The sequence below is a fragment of the Micropterus salmoides genome, unplaced genomic scaffold (assembly GCF_014851395.1).
Source record: "Micropterus salmoides isolate LMB-PRFRI ecotype aquatic unplaced genomic scaffold, ASM1485139v1 Ms_hic_scaffold_19, whole genome shotgun sequence".
Classification (NCBI taxonomy): Eukaryota; Metazoa; Chordata; class Actinopteri; order Centrarchiformes; family Centrarchidae; genus Micropterus; species Micropterus salmoides.
In genome coordinates this window covers 18426034-18444870 of record NW_024041039.1, presented here as the reverse complement: position 1 = coordinate 18444870, position 18837 = coordinate 18426034, and the positions used below count along the sequence as shown (strand labels likewise).

Genomic DNA, 18837 nt, shown 5'->3' with positions numbered 1-18837 from the left:
ATCTGAGCTCTGATGGCGAGAGGCAACGTGACTGACAGTCTGACAAGGATCTCAGACGGCAGCTGAGTAATGCATGTCATGTGATTTTCCCGGAGACACCTGAGGTTCGTTTCTCATCCAGAGCAGTAAACAACAGAGCTGATTTTATCAGCTCTGCCAGCTGCAATATGGTAAACTGGACATTTTCCACATCAGTCGGGACATCAAAGAGCAGTAAATGTCACATTTGAATTTTCAAGGGGTGGCCAATTCATATGAAAGAACAAAACATCTCAACGTTAAGAAAAACTCATACTTTTATTATCCAGTTTGCAACCAAGCAACTTAAAAAGTGATAGAATATGGATGACCATATCTAAGATTCAACAAGCATTTGCTTTCAGACCCTCACTATTACACGGGTCCATAGAAATTCTCATAGTTATCTATTGATTCTTCAAATCTGTTGAATTCAACAGATTTAGGCCCCTGATACAGTTCTCACACACAAGCCTGCCAAAGCTTTAATTACTTTAAAATAGCATAGATTTACTGTACATATACAGGCTTTATACTAAAGGTGCTGAAAATGATTCAGTCCAAATGAATCCCACACACCATCATTTTACAGAAGTAATTTTTTTGGTCAGGGTTTCAGCCAAAGAGGACGCATGCATTTCTAACGACCCAGACTGGACCCGAGGTGACCACAGAGCAGGTCACATGGGGTAGAACTGTGAGGCAGCCTCAGACGACTGGATCTCCACCTGAGCCATCTTGAACTGGGTGCACTGCAGCCATTTGCGGAGAGCAAACGGAGGGGCTCCGGATGTCGGCCCCTGCAGACACTGGTGGTTCACTCGGTTCTGAATGGCCTGGAGACGCAATTGTAGCCCTGCAGACAGATGCTGATGAAGCAAGAATGGGAAGTAAACGTTTCAGTGTGAAATCCACTACAGAGTCCATAGTTAGTTGGATATTATTAATCTGTATCAATAATGGCGCACCATTTTTTTAAAGTCTTACCTTAAGGTTTGACTGAATCATGGGTAGCCACATAGGAATAAGCTTTAGTAAAGATGAAGATGGACAACTATTACTATTATGCTACATGTTAAGGTGATCACACAATATATGTAGAAAACTACTAGTTATAGCAAACCTTGACAAAGATGGTAGAGTTGCACTCCTGCAAGGCTTCCATCAAACTAATGACATGAAGACACACCATCTCTACCATCTAGGAGAAAAAATATGGTATAAATCAAAACTGTTATTTTCTCTAACGAAGTTGACTCATTATACATAAAACAGGAATTAATCCAATAGTTGAAACTAAACTCTCTTCATATTTCACATATAAACAATCACACCACATTTGCATGCCTCTAGTCCTAGCTTAGCTAGTTTAAACAGATCCCCAGTGGAAAAAGGATAAGGCAGAGCACTCACCACTTTATTGTGAGCCATGAGCTGCAGGATGCTGGGTGTAACTCGACTCCAGAACTCCAGACCAGTGAGGATGGCGCTGGAGGAAAACTCTGTCTGGTTCTGGTTCAGAAGGGACGGCGCAGCGGCTGCCTGCTCGCAGTAGATGGTCCACAGCTGGGCAAACATGAAGGCATGGAACAGAGAGCACATGTGCAGTACTGACGTCTGGGGACAGAGATCAAGACCAAAACAGAAAAGGTGGTTATGAATCCTATTAACAGAACCTAGGTGGGGTCATTTGAGGGGATTTGTTCCTGCCAAACCTTTGACTGTTCTGGGAAACCAATAAGGATGACTATAAGATGATCTGCGATGTGGGAGCCAGCATCTAGAGGGATGGGCATACAGGAGGTGGAGCCCTGGTGCAGGGCACAATGTGTCAGGGAGCCCAAAAGTAGCCAGGACAGCTGACGAATGTGGGACACACATTCGATAAATTCTTTTGGTCTGCAGAGAAGAAAAACCATTGAAATGCATTTTTACAAATCAGCTAAATATTTTTTTTTTATAATTTAGGTGAACAGACCCTTTAAGTCATTGAATCAATACCAAACTTGTCCATCCTTATGTCATTCTTACCCTTGTTGCATGGTGGATGGTGGATGATAAAGCCAGGGAAGATAGCGGACTACAGCTTTGTTATCACGGTGATTGCCTTTGCTGATCTCCATGGCGGCAACTTGTGCCAAGCCCACTTTCAGGTTCCCCCCGAAAGTGTCCTCATGCAGTGGCTGACAGCAAGCCTTCATATGGCTCTGAATAACAGGTTTGGGAGGAAAAGATACGGCTGAACAATGGGCAAAATATGAAAAAAAAACTCCACATATGATAGAGCAGCACACATAAAGAACAAGACTTACTTTAAGTTTGGTTAGCGTGTGCATATCTGCAATAAAGTCCAGGAGTTCACTTATGTATTGTCTCATGCATTCCATGGCTGCTGTTGTGCACTGTTGTGAACAAAAACAGTTTATCCTTGAGGAGGAATCACAGCAGGGTCTATCTTTATTTCCTGCTGTTTTATGAAGCTGATTCTAATAAGATCTAAACACACATCCATTTAAGTCTTACCCCCGGCAGCGTTAGGATCATATGTTTTTGGATGATGGTGGATTCTGCTAGCCGTGTACCAATATCTGCACAAACAAACTGAGAAATTCCACAGCAAATTTTAGAATTGTATTCAGAATGAAACACTATAATGTATTTGTTTCTTGTAAACTGAAGTGCAAAAAATACAGTGTTTTTACCTGGACCAGCAGTAACAAGTTTGTGTCAGGCAGAGGAGACTTGAACTTGAGAGCCTGCAGAAGCTCTAACACCACAATGCGGGACATGTAGAACTTATCTCTCTCCTGGATGCGATATAGAGAGTGGAGTAAATGTACTGATGCAGCAAGACTGCCTTTTTCTATTATCACTCTCCCTTACTCATGCTGCGAGGAGAGCATAAACTCTGTAGTCTGAATAGAGGGGGAAGGACAGGCAGCGAGAGGGGAGGGGAGCAAGGCAGGGAGACAGAGAATAGACAGAAAATAGTGGAGCTGAGGAGTAGATTTAGGCCAGTCCAGATCTCTCCTCCCAGAGTCCCAGGCAGCTCAGATGAGGCTGTCAGGCTGCCTTCTCCCTCCCAGAGGACAGGCTGCTCTCTTTGTTCATCCCTTCCACACAAAGCCCAGATGCCTGTTTACAAACCACACTGTCATCTTCTGGCTTCCACTTTGCCTCTCTCTTTCTATATGCAGTCATGTTTGCTTATGGTAGGCACAGGCACATGCTCCTCCGCACTTACAGAATGCAGAGCTGCTCCTGACTTTTTCTCCATGAGGGGCTCATTAATGCGTATACCTGTACGCGGCACACTCATAATTAAAAGTTAATGGAGAATGTCTGTTTGGTAAATAGCAAATCATAGGCTGCTCTTAAGCTAGAGGGCCCAGTCACATTTGGTGTATAGTGCAGTGTAGCTGCGACAAATGCTGCATGGTACTACTCTGAGCTCCAAAGATAACGGAACCGGCTGAAAATCCTCCCTGTGCTTCCCAGAAACCTCACCTCTCCATAAAACAACAGCACAGGACAGGTACCAAAAGCAATTGCTCCTAGTGACTCTGGGTTTTAAAAAGCGGATATTATACGGCGAGGAATTAAAGAGGGTGTAGAAAATCAATACTGCAGGAGACATAAAGCATGCAGCGTTGACAGTAGTGAAGGACTGAGGCTCCGTCTGGCTCAACAGTGCAGACAGCCCTGGCTCCATCTCTGTCTGAGACAGCCACACCACACTCTGTAACACACCGTACATCCTCGGCCCTAGCACACCAACTAATCATGTTAATCAATACTGGCTGATTGCCTACTTAATCATCTGTGACACATGGCCACATTTCTGGCTGACTAGAGAGTCAGTGAAGTAGGTGTAGCACCAAAAGAGTGATGAGCGAGAGGCCTGTGAATAGAAGCTCAACATTTTTAACACTGCAGATTAGTTTAAAAGGATTAACTCATTCAAGACCGCATAAACACAGGATGTCAGCACCTGTTTTATTCCTAAATGTGAAACTCTGTCTTTTATACAGAAGGATGTAATGTCAACACATTCATGAGTACCTTGCTGAAGGCTTTGTAACACAGTCCACATAGTTCTACGAGGTAGGAGAGACTGAACATGCCATACTGGATGACAAAGCTCAGCAGTTTGGAGAAGGGCTCCAGGAGGCTCTGTAGGATGGAGAAAAAAGAGAAAAAGTTAGACATTAGAGGCCAGAATTTGGACACTTCATAATGTACAATTCTGCTCTGGGTTTACCCGGGTTGCGTTTGTAGTTGGGATTTTCAGTAGACAAATGATAATCCTCAAGCTGGAATCCATAGGGCACTAATGAGACACACAAAGAACAGTTGAAAAATCTGTCAGTAGGTTTTAAAGTGCAAAAGTTGAAAATGATTCATGGTGTAAGTCCATAGTCCTGGACTTTGTGTTTTAACTGTGTCTGCAGTGATACATCGATTAGAATACACTAATCTGACCTTCAAGGTCAAAAGCATCAGAGTCAAATTAATTACAATTTTAAGACTCAGTCCTATTGAACCCGACAAGGGCACTGCTAGATGCTTTTCCCTCAAGCCATAATCACATTAAACATATCAGACCATGACTAAGTGAACGGAAGAGTCGATATCTACCTTAAGAGGAAGCACAGAGGGCAGTTTTGTGAGGAAGGTCTGGAACTGGTTGCAGATGGTGGTCCACAGGTTGCTAGGAGAGTCCATGGGGAGAGCCTCCATGAAGGTGGCAATATTTTCCAGGCAGTGCAGCATTGTGCCCCCTGCTGGCAGACTCTTCTTGTTGTTCAAGCCCTGGAGGGCATAAAACATAACACGGTTATATAATGACATTCTATAAGCCAAGATATTTCCATTTAAATGATCATTCAGTCCTGATCAATGACAATGCTTATGATGAGAGCAAGGGATTCAGGACAATGAAGCACAGATGATTGCTCAAGTGAGCTCATGCATCAACGGGTTCTTATCTGCGCAATTTATTTAGCTTAAAAGTAACAATAAACTGGCACAGTGGTGCAGAGTAAGCCAGGTTTTGTTGAATGCCCCAGTGATATGTTGTTTTAGAAGGGCTTATGCTGTTACACGTAGCTGGAGCCACAAAAGCTTTTCGTTTGACAAGAGCTCCTCCTGCTGGTTGAATGACACAATTACATGAAGAAAAATCCCACCTCGAGCAGCATGTTGAGGGCAGCGACAGAACTCAATTCATTGAAATCTATCAGAGAAGATGCCAGTGTTCGCAGAAAACTTCCATCTGCAAAAAAGAGATGGATAGACATCACATAAAAAGAATGACAGCATATCCAGTGAGAACCTATTAAATTAGAATCATCATTATGGAAAATAGATACATCAAAATAAATATGTAAAGAAAGAAGTAAATGCATCTACTATAGGTTACAAAATATTAACCTTAGTGCAAAAAAAGTCTAAATACACAGGCATAAGCAGCTAAGGAATGCTTAAGTCTCTACAGAAATACATTTTAAGGATTTTTGAGTTTAGTAGTCAGTGGTATGAGCAGACCTTTGATGTTACTCTGGAAGAGTTGGGGCAAGATGCCATTAGGGGCCAGCTGGTGAAACACACAGCGGAGGAACTGCTTGGCTACACCTGCTACATTCCCTGGGATCAACATACTGCAAAACATCACAGGGAGAATGGCTGTGTTGGACAGGCGGCAACACTTTTAAATTCATTTTTAAACTCATCTGTAAGCACAGTGAATATTTGAGCAGGCAGGTGTGACGGCTTTAATGTCTCATACCTCTCAGCTTGACCAGAAAAATTGGCACTAGATGCCAACCTGAAAGATGTCAAAGCAGTGGATTAGGACTTGGTGATGAATTATGCATGAGTTCTAAGGGTGAGTTATGAAACTGCATTTAACGGTGAAGTGCTGTGTGGATGTAGATTGCTGGAGCGGCTGTACCTGCCCACAGATTGCATGATGTCGAGAAGCATCGGAGCAGCCAAATCAGGGCTGAGGTGGATGAACATTGAAAGAACGACCACTGCCAGGCCGAGAGTCTCCTCGTCGTATTCCTCCAGCACGGCTGCACAGTCCCGACACCTGGGACATCACATAGAATAAAACAGGTCAGTTTAAGCATTAAGATGACTTGTTTCAAGACAAGTATAGGTGCTGATTGATTCATCCACCTGTCAGACATTGTGGTTGGCTGCTCATCAATGAACTCCTCAGGTGCAGGGACAAACATGCTGACTGTGCTCGGCGCAGAGAGCAGACTCGTCTTCGTAGGACCTAAAAAGGAAATAAAAGAACAGTAGGCTTTTAGTAAAATTCAATGTATTTTATTAGCTCTGCACATCTGTCTAAAAAATAAGTGCACAAATCATAATCTAACAATTTCAAAGAAGAGATATTGAGGCTACTTGACTATGTCGACTATGTCGAGTGTTTATAGAGCTTGTCATTATTCATTAGATTGTCTGGCTTTTAGAGCAAATTAATCCAAGCACTCTTAAAAATGAGAATAAATATTCAATACTAAAAGCAATAAACTTGTCAAAAAAAGGCTACTTTTAGGTAACTACTGAATATTTATGAGTGCTTGCTTATTTGCACTTTTATCCTTTTCTTCTTTATTGTCATGTTTTTGCCGCATTTTGCAGTCTGATTTCAATTACTGGTCAATAAGTGTCGCTTTCCATTTACTTTATTTCAGTTTCTTTTTGTTACGTCCACATATCTTTCATTATGGAATAAAGAAAACTCTAAAGCGACTGACCCGTCTCCCAGGTGCTGATGTTGTGTGGCGCACTGGATTGATGTTCCAGCTGTCTCTTCATTAGCTGGCTCATGGTCAGCGCTCCCAGAGAGCCTCGCTTCACCTGGCGGTATTGAGCTAAAGGTCAGAGAGAAAACAACACCTGGGTTGAAGTATCTGCTAAGACCGTTTCAGCAATACCAACAAGTGTGTGTGGTTACATGAAAATAGGTAAGACACACATGGAAAGAGATGGTCAATGTAATTTTATTATATCAAATGGATGAATTAAGTATTTAGCTCAGTCTTTTTAAGAGACTACAACATTATAACAATACTTCAGAGTGAAATAAAACATATTTTCTCAGGGATTTTATTGCCTTTATAATAATAAGTAAAATAGTATGTGATTTTATTGCATATCTCCAGCTCCAATATGAAGTTTGCAAAAAGAAAGTGTAGAATATGCTTTTTTGTTGTCTGCACAAGCAACATATCAGACAGTCCATAAATATTTTTTAAATAGTAAATTAAGGCTCAATTATGAAACGACAACAGTCAAATTTATAGAAGTTTATAGGAAGACTAAGAAGTAAAGTGTTTGATTACTTGAAACTGAAGAGCGGTGGCTTGTTTCAGGCATAGCGGCTTCAAGCGTTGGGGCTGAGGCAGATTCTCGTGGCTTTTCCAATGTAGACAGAACTTTGTGATCTGCAAGGCAATGTGGGAAGAATGGGCGCAATCGGCACTGGCATCAGGATAAATGCCGTTTTATGCCAATAAAAAAACTGACATAGACATTCAGTAGTAATAAGCACTACTTTCGCTACCATTAACAGATAGTTAAAGTTGATTTAGAGCTAATTTAATGAGGGTGTCTTATGTGAAGTTTAGTGTTTTGTTTCGCTCACCACCTCTTCTACTTCTTATAAGTCAGATTATATAGTTTCACAGCTTCTGATGTGTGCTGAAAAACCTCTGAAGTGTTAGTATGAAAGGAGAGGAAGAGTGAATACACATACATAGAAACACACCACAGGACACCACACAGCTGGAGTGGTTGGTTAAGTAAAGATCTGAGGCAGTTTGCACATGTTTCAGCAATATTGATCTCCTTTACTACCAATCATGTATCCTTTACATTTATGCTATCCATTGTCAAATGCTAATGCTATCATCATTACTCGTAGTACGTCGGGCTGCCACTGGTTTCAATTTTATTTGAAATATGATGTGAAAATCTATCAACTAAATGCAGCATCGCTGTAGTTGATGTGAGAGAGTCAGCAGAACACAGTGATCTGTTAGGCACATATACTATGAGGGGGTCACTGATTGAGTTTGCAGTGAGACTGTGAAGTGATTGAATATATGTTCACAGACTCTGCTAATTTGTACGAAGATGGAAACCACTGGATGCCTGGGACCATAGAAAAAGAAATTCTAAAACACACCAGCATGGTTTGCAAAATGGCTAACTGTGAACCTAAAGTATAGATGATTTGTAGTAAATGTGCTTAAACTGTATTACTGTAGTTTAAATGGTTAAGGTTCACACAACCACACTGGTACAAAAGTGATTTTTATGCTTTTAAAAGAGTTTGGATAAGCCTCCTCAAATCTTAAGACACTTTCGTAAAAGATCACCATAGAACAAATTGCACAGCACCTGACCAGCACACTGGTAAAGTAGGAGCTGCCCTTATCGATCCTTCCTCCTTACCAGTTTCTGTGGTCTGCTCACCACCCAGCTTGTCAAACATATTGAACGTGATGTCCAGGTATTCCCTCTGGATGGCACTGACAGCTATCTTCCTCTGCTTCCGTTGTCGGGGAACAATCTGGATTTTAAACTCGGTCTCATCATTGTCGTCTCCATTGTCAGGTTTGGGGTCGCTGTCCACTTCATCGCCCATGTCATCATCGTCTTCATCATCCCCGTCCTCTTCTTCTTCATCGTCGCTATTACTCTTGCTTTTTTCTGGTGAGGAAAGAGGCTTTGCTTTGTCTTCTGGGATGTCCAAGAAGATGGTCCTACCAGAGGGATTTGTCCCTTGTCCCATCCCAGTCTTTACCTCCTCAGTGGTGACAGCTGTGTCGTCCAGAGAGGTGAAAGGGGCATGTTGGGTCTTCCTCAGGAGGTCTCTCTTCTGCTTCAGGGTCATGGGGCTTTCATGGCAGACATTTTCTGGACGATTAGGAAGATCCAGGGAGGTGCTAGGAGTCACACGGTTCAGCCTCTTTTCCAGAAACCGTTGCTCTGAGCCTCCTGTTCCCACCAGAAGGTCCGGGGTCTTTTTGTCACTAGAACAGTCCTCTACACTCACCTGGACAACAGGAGACAGTCGCAAAGTGTTACTACTTGCAGGGGAAGCCGAGAACTTTGGACTCCCGTTGAACTTGGAGGCTATGATGGTGTTAAGGTCAAACTCCTCATCGCTCTCTACGATCCTCAGAGGAGGCAGCGGCTCGAACACCAAGGAGTCGCTGTCAGACATGGAGAGCAGTGAGTGTTTCTCTGGAATGGAGGTGCAGTCAGAGGAGAGATCGATGAGGTCTTGGTCCTCCTTTCCCTGAGCTGATCCTTCTAGCGAGCCCTGATCAAACTTGTCCTCAAAGGTCTCCATACAGCTGAGGCGGACCTCTGGGATGACAGGCTTGGAGGTGTCAGACTGGCCGCCTCGAGAGCCTCGCCTGTCCACGGCATCACCACCCTCCACCCGAACCGAAGAGCCATCGGACGACCCTTTACCATGATGCCTGCTGTGGGACGTGGATGAGGATGGGGGCAGGACCACAGGGGGCGGCTGCATGTCACAGCGATCAATGCAGGATTTACGTCGATGTTCATCCAGATTAAAGAGAATGGAGTCAGTGTTGGAAATGTCCAAAGACTTCTGCTTGTGCATGGCCTGCAGCCGCTTCTTCCTGGTGCTCTCCTCCCTCACACAGTGCAGAATGCTGTCCTGAAGGGCGCTGGCTTCACGGTACTCTGACAGCTCAATTTCACCTGATACACAGAAGAAAAATTAGACTTTATCCCAGTGAAAGCAACAAGCCTCCTGCAGTCTGCTGAAAAAGATTCAATCGACATGCTGTTACACTACACTTTACTCTGAAAACCTCTTCTTCTTACTTTTCTTGGCATTCAGCTCTACCGGCTGGTACTTCACAGACTTGCTGCCACCAATCCTCTTCAGGCGGGCAAAGAAGGTCTGTGACTCCTTGTTAGCAGCACCGGTCGGCGTGTCATGGACGTCAGATTCATCAAATACACTGTCCTCTTCTAAGATGGAGAAAAAGATTAACAGTAGTACTGCATTTTAGAGGCAAACAGATATTAAAATAGACATCCACTAGGAAGCGTGTAATTTTCATCCTATCTTGCTTATTTTCTATGTAGTTGTCTGGAGTTGAGATAACCAACATTCTTCATTTTGCGTCACCTTTTTCTTTCTCGCTGTAGCGGCTCATGTTAGAGTTGTCACTGTAGAGTGGTCCCGCTGTAGCGTGGGGGCGACAGCTATGATACTGTGCATTCAGTGTGTTGATGGTGATATGGATTAGATGGATGACCACTTTGCTGCCGTCCATGTCTCTGTAAGGGTACTGTGGTGCATAGAAAGCTATAATAAGCTTATGTTGTATAACTGGTGTTCCTTTTGTAATTCATGTATATCATAAGACGTAAAGAAAATATGTAACAGCAAGATTCAGCAATCACATGGAGGTGAAATAACATGTTATCTAGGAGACTGAATGAATAATGATCCATGCCATAAAATCCCACGGTCACATAGTAAAACAAAAAGTACCTTATAGAGGATTACTAGCAGGGCTTTGAGCCACATCTGTCTAATGTGTGGCCTCAGGGCCCAGAGAGAGCATCTAGGTGGCTGCTGGAAATAGTGTCTCAGCTGGGGACACGTGCAGTACTTCAACACCTGGACCACCAGGGGGAGCAGCTGCTTCCCCAAACCAATATTGTAGTCCATCACCTGGAAGAAACAACAGTTAAATTAATTAGCATTCATGTTTTACTGTTACATTCCTCTTAACATTCTCTGAAACATACCAGTTAATTTCTAGCTACTAAATACTAAATACTAAAAAAGGTAATAATAGATTATATATCACTTGTGCAATGCCGGCGATGAAGGCGTTGAAGCAGGTGGAGGTGCGCATCTTCTGAGGTGCAATCATGAAGCAGCCCTCCTGTTGGTCATAGCCCAGCAGCACGTACAGATGACGCTTCACTGTGTTGAAAGCCTTGGCACTGCCGATGTCGGCCTCGGCGCTGCTCTGGTCCTTGGCCATAAATTTCATGAGCACCATGATCAGCTGGTGAACCGTCTGGTGATCTATGCCGGCATCCTCAGGAAGCAGGTCTCTGATGACGGTGTCATCCTCAGGAGACGGGGTCTGGCCTGCAAGAGGGGCTGAAGCGTCAGGGTTAAAGTGCGGGAGGAAACGTGCTGCAGATAGGGGAGAAGATGGGGAGAGGGAAGGGTGCAGGAGCAGAGGAGGTGACAACACAGAAGGTGGGGTGCGTCAACTCATCCTGTCCACTTCTCTGTCAAGAGAGGTGGAGACATCGCCATGCAATATACATACATAAGTACATCGTGTTCATGGAATATGTGAACCGGATATACACAAAAAAATGACCAGCTAGCTGTTAGCAAGAGTGTTGCTTCTCACTCTTATCAGTCGGAATTCAGAATTAGGGTAAGCCCGACTGTGTACTTTTTCTCCAGTATGATGTGATTGTCAAGAATACTGTAAGTTTCAGATTTAGGTTGTTATTTACCTGGCAGGACTTTCTCTATCATATCTCCCAGTGTCGGGGCAGAGTGCTCTTGCCTCGTAAGCCTTAGAGCTAAAAACCACATATGAAGAACACAATTTAGGAGAATGTACAGGGGAGGTAGTACAGGACACGTGTCTGAGCTTCATCGTCATCCAACACATGTGCACACACAAAAACATAAACACACACACACACACAAACAAAAAAAAACTATATGGCCTCAAAACATCATACAATCCAAGTGTTAAAACAATTAAAAAGAATTAAAACTGCATTTTGACGAATCACAAATCACCACATCATGTTTGAAGCCAACACAAGTAGCATCTCCCAGAAACTCAGACAGCCTTCTGTGCAGGACCAAAGATAAAATGAACAATATGGTGGGGAGTTCCTACTTTATTAAACAAAGACATTCAAGTGAAATGGCTGTTGAGAACAAACGAGTAAGGAGAGAAACATTAGGAAAATGGGACCAGACTTTGGCCAAATAGTATTTGCAAATAAAAGGCATTTGGTTTCACCCACAAGACATCTAAAAGGGGCAGTTATCAACACATTAGAACAATGACACTATCAGGTTCTTCTCTACATAAAGGCTGGTAATAAACTAACTTAAAGATACAGTCATGGATTGTAATGTAATTGTCACATTGGACAGATCACCTATGAGGCACTTAAATTTTTGGAAGGTATTTGCAAACACTGTTAAACCACAGACTGAGTGAAAGTGACATAGGTTCAGATTCAAGCTGATAGACAGGCTCATCTGTGTTACTCACGAAGTCGGTTGCTCAGTGACTCAGGGAGCGAAAATGCGCGTTTAGATTCTGTAGGGCCTCCCTTTACACTGTCACGGAGGGAACGCACACTCTTCTGACGATTCCTGGCAAAACGGGCCCTTCTTATCTTCCACATTGCTGCATCACTGAGGTTGGCTACGTTGGTTCGTACGGCTGTGATGGCTGTCAAAAGAAAGATTACAAATCTAATTTGGAGCACAATTAGGCTGTAATGCTGCTGTAATGCTGTGTCATGAAACATGCAGAGGAGCATTTGCGAAAACTCTGAATGAGGACAAAGCAGCCACATACTAGTAGGGAAAGGGAACTCCTTGTTGCAGTCCAGGTGTAACTGAGCCTCCAGAGATAATGTTTCAAAGCGGTTGACAAAGAACTCCCAGCTAAGTGCAGGAATGTCCTTCTTGAGGAAGTGCAGCAGCAGGAGCTTGCTGAGGATGATGGGCCGATCCCTCACAACAGTGTCAAACTGGAAATCCAGGCAAAGGCATAACCCCTGGATAATAAACAACACACATATAAATACACAACAAGAGATAAAAAAAAAACGTTTACCTTGCCTTAGAGTTTAGTGAAATGAATATATTTGGGTTTTGGACTGAAAATAATCAGCAAATTATCATTAGTTGCAATTTCCAAATACAAACTTATGGTGCAGAAAGACAGAACTATGTCACATAAGATTTATTAAATTAGCTGTTGCACCACTTTTATTTATTTTATTTTCAAACATATATTTGCACTCTGTCTGATCTGTCTGTGAACAGATCACCTGCAGGGCCGGCCTCTTGATGGTATCCAGCAGCAGTCTGGCCCTGGTGGCCACAGCTGGGTTGACGTCCTCCACGGAGGCCAGGAAGCAGCAGAAAGCGTGGGCCAGGGAATACTTCAGCAAGTGGTTTTTAGTCACTGCACTGATGTCCAGGAACCGACACAGCACTGCTATCTTCTCCACTTAGAGTTTTCATGAGAATACGGAGTGAAAGGGAACATTGTCAGCAACACAGACAGATTACATAATAAGACTGTCTATTGCTATAGAACCATAATTATCTAGATATAAACAGAACCAACACTGAGGTCATTGATGAAGTTAAGTTAATGTATTACTAATATAATATTAATAATATAATATTAGTAATATTTCATCATCATTATATTTGTCTTTACATAATGCATGGATGTATCAATATAATTTTTTTGTATAAGAGCTGAGAAATTATGTAAAAAATCATATAAATAATATTAAATCTATTTAAATTTGTTTATATTACATAACACCTGTTATATGTCTCTTCTATATGCACAGTTACGAAGAGAGGTAAACAAAAAGCCTCACTGGTCAGGTTTTCTATGGAAGTAAGTGTAAAATAAATGTTTCTATAATGCAATGCTTTCACATCCACACGGGTGTATGACAACACAATGTCTTAGATCCCCTGTGTGTGGAATCAAATTAGAAAGCATTCAGTCATTTCAAAGAAGAAGATCCTTCCAGTAATGGTTGGCTTTATCTCTCATAACTCAGATTAAAATCTAAAAATAGACTCTTTATTCTGAAATAAATAAACTCTCACCCACTCTATGCTGATGGATAGCATCCAATGTGGACCACTAGGTGTCAGTGTGGGAGTTTAGAGATTCCAGAGCAGACCATTGCCTGTTAGTCACATTTAGCATTTTAAAATATACATTTTTAAATAATTTGTTTTTATGATGTACACCCACAGTTATACAATTATATGGTATGATATAGACCATCAACCTTTCAATCTGTCATTGTTGTCATTTAACTAGGTTAAAGGACTGAATGACTGAATGTATTTTATAATTATCCTGGGTATTTTTATACACAATAACTAACAACACTTTTTAAACTTTCTTTTTATAATATTTACTGTATGTTTGGGGCTATGGTTAATCCAATTGTTCCCCTGTTTGCCTCTATTCAAGCACTGAGTCAGATGCCCTCTGCCTCTGTCTCAAGGTCATACAGCTCCTCTCTGCCAATCACAAGGCGAGAAAAACCTTATTAATCCCACAGTTCCTCTTTGCTGCCTGTTTGAGCCACATGGTAACCATGACAACAGAAGTGGGAAATGTGGCTAGGCAGTGGTTTAGGTAGCATATTACATAAGCAGACTGGGGGTCTTCCTCTAATGGTTCATTCATACATAACCACATCCACTTCGCTCACAAAACATAAATCAGAACGGTTTAGTCAAATCACTATGAGCCTGATGAATTGTTTATACCTGCATATAAGGCTGTACACTGTACATAATCATCTTGGGAAGCAAATACAGTTATCAGATACACAATATATGTCATTTCACACCATAAGCCTATCATCGCTAACCTGCTTCAAATCGTATTTTCCAGTCTTTGCTGTTGAAGTTTGTGTTGATAAGGTTCCAGAAGATGTCCGCCCCATACGACAAAGAGAGGGCGTGGAGAAGCTGAGGCACAGCCAGGAAGGCCAGCTGGCAAAACTCTGACTTCAGCATAGACCACAGACTGAAACACAAACACAAAATTAGACACACACACAATTTGCTGTCAAGGAGTTGTTACATTGACATACAGTTGTTACATACAGTTACATTTTCCATTTACATTTTGCATTTACAATTCCTATTTAAAAAAGTAGGTAGGTAGGTAGGTAGGTAGGTGGGTTTATTGTCACAATCACTCAGCACACACCTCGGGATGAGCATTTTTTCCTGGATGTAGGCCAGAAACTGGGGGTTATCCTTGCGAGCAAGGTACAAACACTCTCCATGGAGACACAGGATCTTCAGACAGTTCAGCATGTTGAACAAGATGTCAGGCTCCTCAAACTTGGACATTTCCTGAATATAGAGATGTGTTACTGAGAGTGTACCACGTGTACACAATCACAGAACACATTCTTGAATGCCTGCTGGTCTATTTGTGCCTCAGTTTAATATTCATTTATTCACAACAAGTACCTGCAGTATGGTGTATATGAGCTTCAAAGACACTGGAAGCTGCTGGTAGGAGAACTTTGTATCAAAGTTATTCTTCATGGCTGGAAGAAAGACGAGTGTAGTGTTAGTTGTTAGAAACAACTCAACTTTCAAGTTACTCAGCCCTATTATAATGTAGATATGGTTGAATGACAAGTGTGAAACATATCGATGCAAACATAATTCCTAAATTTATTCCATTCTCACATCTGTACTACAAATGTTTAGCTGTAGCTAGTAGCTAGTTAGCTTAGCATAAAGACTAGAAACAGGGGGAAGCAGCTATCTCTTGGCCTGGAGCTGAATTGAACGGTTAATACAGACATGAAAGTGGTATCAATCCTTTCATTTTATTTTCAGCAAGAAAGCAAATAAGTGTATTTCCCAAAATATCAAACTATTCCTTTAAATATGATGCTACAACCAGTTTTAGCTAAGTTTAGATAATAGCTTATCTTAGCTAAAGCAAATGAGCATATTTCCCAAAATGCACCAATTCCTGTCATTGGTATTGGTATTTTTCTGGCAGTTAAGGGAAAGTATTTTTTGTTTTGGCTGACACATTTAATGATTTTTATGTACAACTGTTTTTTGAACAACTTTGTCCTCTGCTAAGATAAACTAACCTTCTGCTGTCTCCAGTTAGTATCAATCTTTTCATCTGACTCTCTGCAAGAAAGCTAATAGGCATGGCTACAATTTGTATTTCAACAATATTGTGTACAGAACTGATACACACGTGCGTTATCAGGAGAATGGTTACTGGGGTTGTCAGTGTGGGCCCCACATGGTTTGTCTCCTTCCTCACTTCCATTCTCTGCCCCGAGGCAGAAGTCTGGCTGAGACAAGAGCAAGGTTTCCTCCAAGCCATCTGTAGGTTCCTGCAGAGGAAATCAAACACTGTCAAATTGTCTCCTTTATATGTTCCATGTATTCATCAGTAATCAGGTGAGCATGATATTCATTAGTGTCATTCACAAGTAATTTTAGAAGTACATATTTGTAAGTTACCAAAGACGAAGAGAGACAGAGATTGACCTAATTTATGAACATGTTTTATACTTCATTTAATCTACAACAACATTAGCTCAGGCAGATAGCAGTGTTTTCAGCATTGTGGTTTGTGACATGGCGGCTATGGCATTCATGTCAAAGCCTTACCTGCTTAATGCACAGGGTTCATTTATATTTGGTCCATAAACATTCATGCTGTGTGCCTCACCACAAGGCGAATCTCTTCCCGGGGGGTCAGCCTCTCCAGGAGCTCACAGCCCAGCTGGTAACACAGGATGCTGGATTGGCACAGGCTGCACTCCAGGGCCTTCTCATCCTTCTGGCAGGTGTGTGAGCCCCCCCACGGGGCCTGGAAGACGTTGTTGATGATGCCCACGATATCCTTCCCCAGGCTGCTGTCTAGACCCAGCATCACACCGTCATCCTGAAGCTCCATCTGGGACAGCAGAGGAAACAACCGTAAAAACAGGGGAACAAAAAGTAGAGCACGACACACAAATCTCAAGGTCCCACCTGTGTGCATTGTTGCTATTGGTGTGTCATTTTTCTCTATATGAATGAGCAAGAGGAATAATTGTCTTTAAACTGTGTTGCATACTAGTAAAAATACACTTCAGCGTACTTCTTTAGCATATGTTCAGTAATACGTTTTATATTAAGGGCTTATATTAAGAACTTTTATTTCATTTATTTGTTTATTTGTTAGGGACAATGCAAAAGAGACACATTGTAACAGATTACAGTAACTTGAACAGATGTGTTGCATATAGGATTTCTAGCTGAAGCTAATTTTGTTACTTCAATACAAATACCAAGTAACAAAATAAGTCCCTATAAGAATATTGTAGACGTATTATCACCATTAAGCATCAGAGCATCTTTTAGTAATTCATCAGCAAGGTGGGGTCACCTGCTTTAAGATGAGGTCAAACATGAGGATGAAGCAGCCGAGGTTCATGTCATCATCATCACAGTCCAGATCCAGAGCGCAGTGGCCGGTGGCATGACCCAAGTTCTTAAAGGGGCTGCAGCGCAGAGGGCTGCGGAATGGGCTTCTGAAGGGGCTGGGAAACGGACTGAGGGTGTTGTGCGGTCCGCGGCCTCCTGGATCTGACACCACACTCACCTAAGAGCAACAAGCACACCACTATATAAAGTAAAATGTGTTTCACTTTAAACTCAATTTATACTTCTGAAAGTCTTTTAATCTCCAACGTTCCCCTGTTACTGCCACTTATAATGACAGATGAGTGCAGAGTCGCTCAGCTATAAATTTCAATGATAAATCTACATCACAGGCAGGATCAATTAAGCCCTTTAAGAGAGCTATATTTAGACATTGGCAGTTACCATGGAAACATACAGTACATCCCAATGAATGGTAGAAAAGCCAAGAAACTTAGAAATGTATACACCCTAATCCTAAACAGGCATCTGACAAACGCAAAATATTCATGTTATTTGGAATATACTGTAAGCCCTGGCTTATTACTGATTTGAAAACTAAACTGGGAAAAAAAAGAAATCAAAACGAGCACTGAACCTTCATATCTTTGTTTATAACTTTATTGCTGTTTCACTCACCCTGCGAGCCCCAGTGTTGCCAGACAGATCTGAGGCCCGTGCCTTCCTCTGATTGGCCAGCTCCTTCAAAGAGTTCACTCCATCAGAGAACATCCCAATCAGCAGCTGAAGAGGCACCACAATGTCCAGTTCTGATAGCACCTAGGTCCAAACATGCCATCCAAATGTTTAAAGGGTCCATCAACAAAAAACACTACATTTTTCTACATACCATGCAGATAGTTTTGGTTTCATTTCCAAAGGTAAAAAGTTTGCCACCTTCCCAAAACAATGGAGGTGAATGGAACTGTTTACTGCTGCTCAAAGCATTGAAAAATACCTATATGACCACACACCATGAACATACCACGGAGATACACCATGTCCAAACTAAGCACTACTTTTCAGTCTGATTTGAATGTGATATATTTAATGAGGGTAAATTAATGCAATCTCTTGATCATAGTTTTGACAGAAAACTTGAAATTGATCCATGTATACAGGGCAGCAAGCTGTGAGTGCATATGGGATGAAAGGAAAAATCCCTCCTATCTCTCTCAGTCTTACTCTGTGACCCAGATCCATATTCAGCAGGGCCCTGCCCAGATACTCACACTCTATGACAACCTGTTCAATTCACACGCACTGTGGATAGAACCGCAGGATGTGAACTGGACACACTGACATGTGTGTGGTGTGGTGTGTGTGTACGTGCATACGTGCTTACATGCAGCCACAGCAGAGCCTGTTCCTGCACAGACGCTGGGTAGCCAGAGAATCTGCAGCTGATGAAGCCAAACATTTCCTCCATGGAGAAGGGCAGGGGGCATAGCTCAATATCAAACATCTTACTGTAAACAGAAGGCAGGACAGAATATTATTTTCCTCGG

General features: G+C 42.1%; 1 protein-coding gene across 5 annotated transcripts in view; it reads right to left on the bottom strand.

Moving 5' to 3' along the window:
• Window positions 1-274: 274 nt before the first annotated feature.
• Window positions 275-18837, bottom strand: part of LOC119910942 (protein unc-79 homolog) — a 34122-nt gene continuing 15559 nt past the window's right edge. For 2 of the 5 annotated variants that reach the window (XM_038729802.1, XM_038729806.1), the window contains exons 16-51: window positions 18675-18798; window positions 17969-18109; window positions 17295-17510; window positions 16593-16820; window positions 16110-16251; window positions 15353-15432; window positions 15084-15232; window positions 14740-14897; window positions 13153-13334; window positions 12675-12876; window positions 12363-12545; window positions 11581-11649; window positions 10908-11245; window positions 10586-10768; window positions 10217-10379; window positions 9907-10056; window positions 8494-9780; window positions 7380-7481; window positions 6792-6908; window positions 6202-6304; window positions 5972-6112; window positions 5807-5845; window positions 5566-5678; window positions 5208-5293; window positions 4657-4830; window positions 4280-4348; window positions 4081-4191; window positions 2721-2825; window positions 2542-2619; window positions 2331-2420; window positions 2050-2225; window positions 1734-1917; window positions 1432-1635; window positions 1142-1219; window positions 1006-1047; window positions 275-887 (exon numbers count right to left, since the gene is read on the bottom strand). In XM_038729802.1, coding sequence (XP_038585730.1) covers window positions 699-887; window positions 1006-1047; window positions 1142-1219; window positions 1432-1635; window positions 1734-1917; window positions 2050-2225; window positions 2331-2420; window positions 2542-2619; window positions 2721-2825; window positions 4081-4191; window positions 4280-4348; window positions 4657-4830; window positions 5208-5293; window positions 5566-5678; window positions 5807-5845; window positions 5972-6112; window positions 6202-6304; window positions 6792-6908; window positions 7380-7481; window positions 8494-9780; window positions 9907-10056; window positions 10217-10379; window positions 10586-10768; window positions 10908-11245; window positions 11581-11649; window positions 12363-12545; window positions 12675-12876; window positions 13153-13334; window positions 14740-14897; window positions 15084-15232; window positions 15353-15432; window positions 16110-16251; window positions 16593-16820; window positions 17295-17510; window positions 17969-18109; window positions 18675-18798 — 6196 coding nt within the window. In that variant the 3' untranslated portion in view covers window positions 275-698. The remainder of the gene's footprint in view (window positions 888-1005; window positions 1048-1141; window positions 1220-1431; window positions 1636-1733; window positions 1918-2049; window positions 2226-2330; window positions 2421-2541; window positions 2620-2720; window positions 2826-4080; window positions 4192-4279; window positions 4349-4656; window positions 4831-5207; window positions 5294-5565; window positions 5679-5806; window positions 5846-5971; window positions 6113-6201; window positions 6305-6791; window positions 6909-7379; window positions 7482-8493; window positions 9781-9906; window positions 10057-10216; window positions 10380-10585; window positions 10769-10907; window positions 11246-11580; window positions 11650-12362; window positions 12546-12674; window positions 12877-13152; window positions 13335-14739; window positions 14898-15083; window positions 15233-15352; window positions 15433-16109; window positions 16252-16592; window positions 16821-17294; window positions 17511-17968; window positions 18110-18674; window positions 18799-18837) is intronic. The other 3 variants (XM_038729803.1, XM_038729804.1, XM_038729805.1) reach the window with 3 other exon arrangements.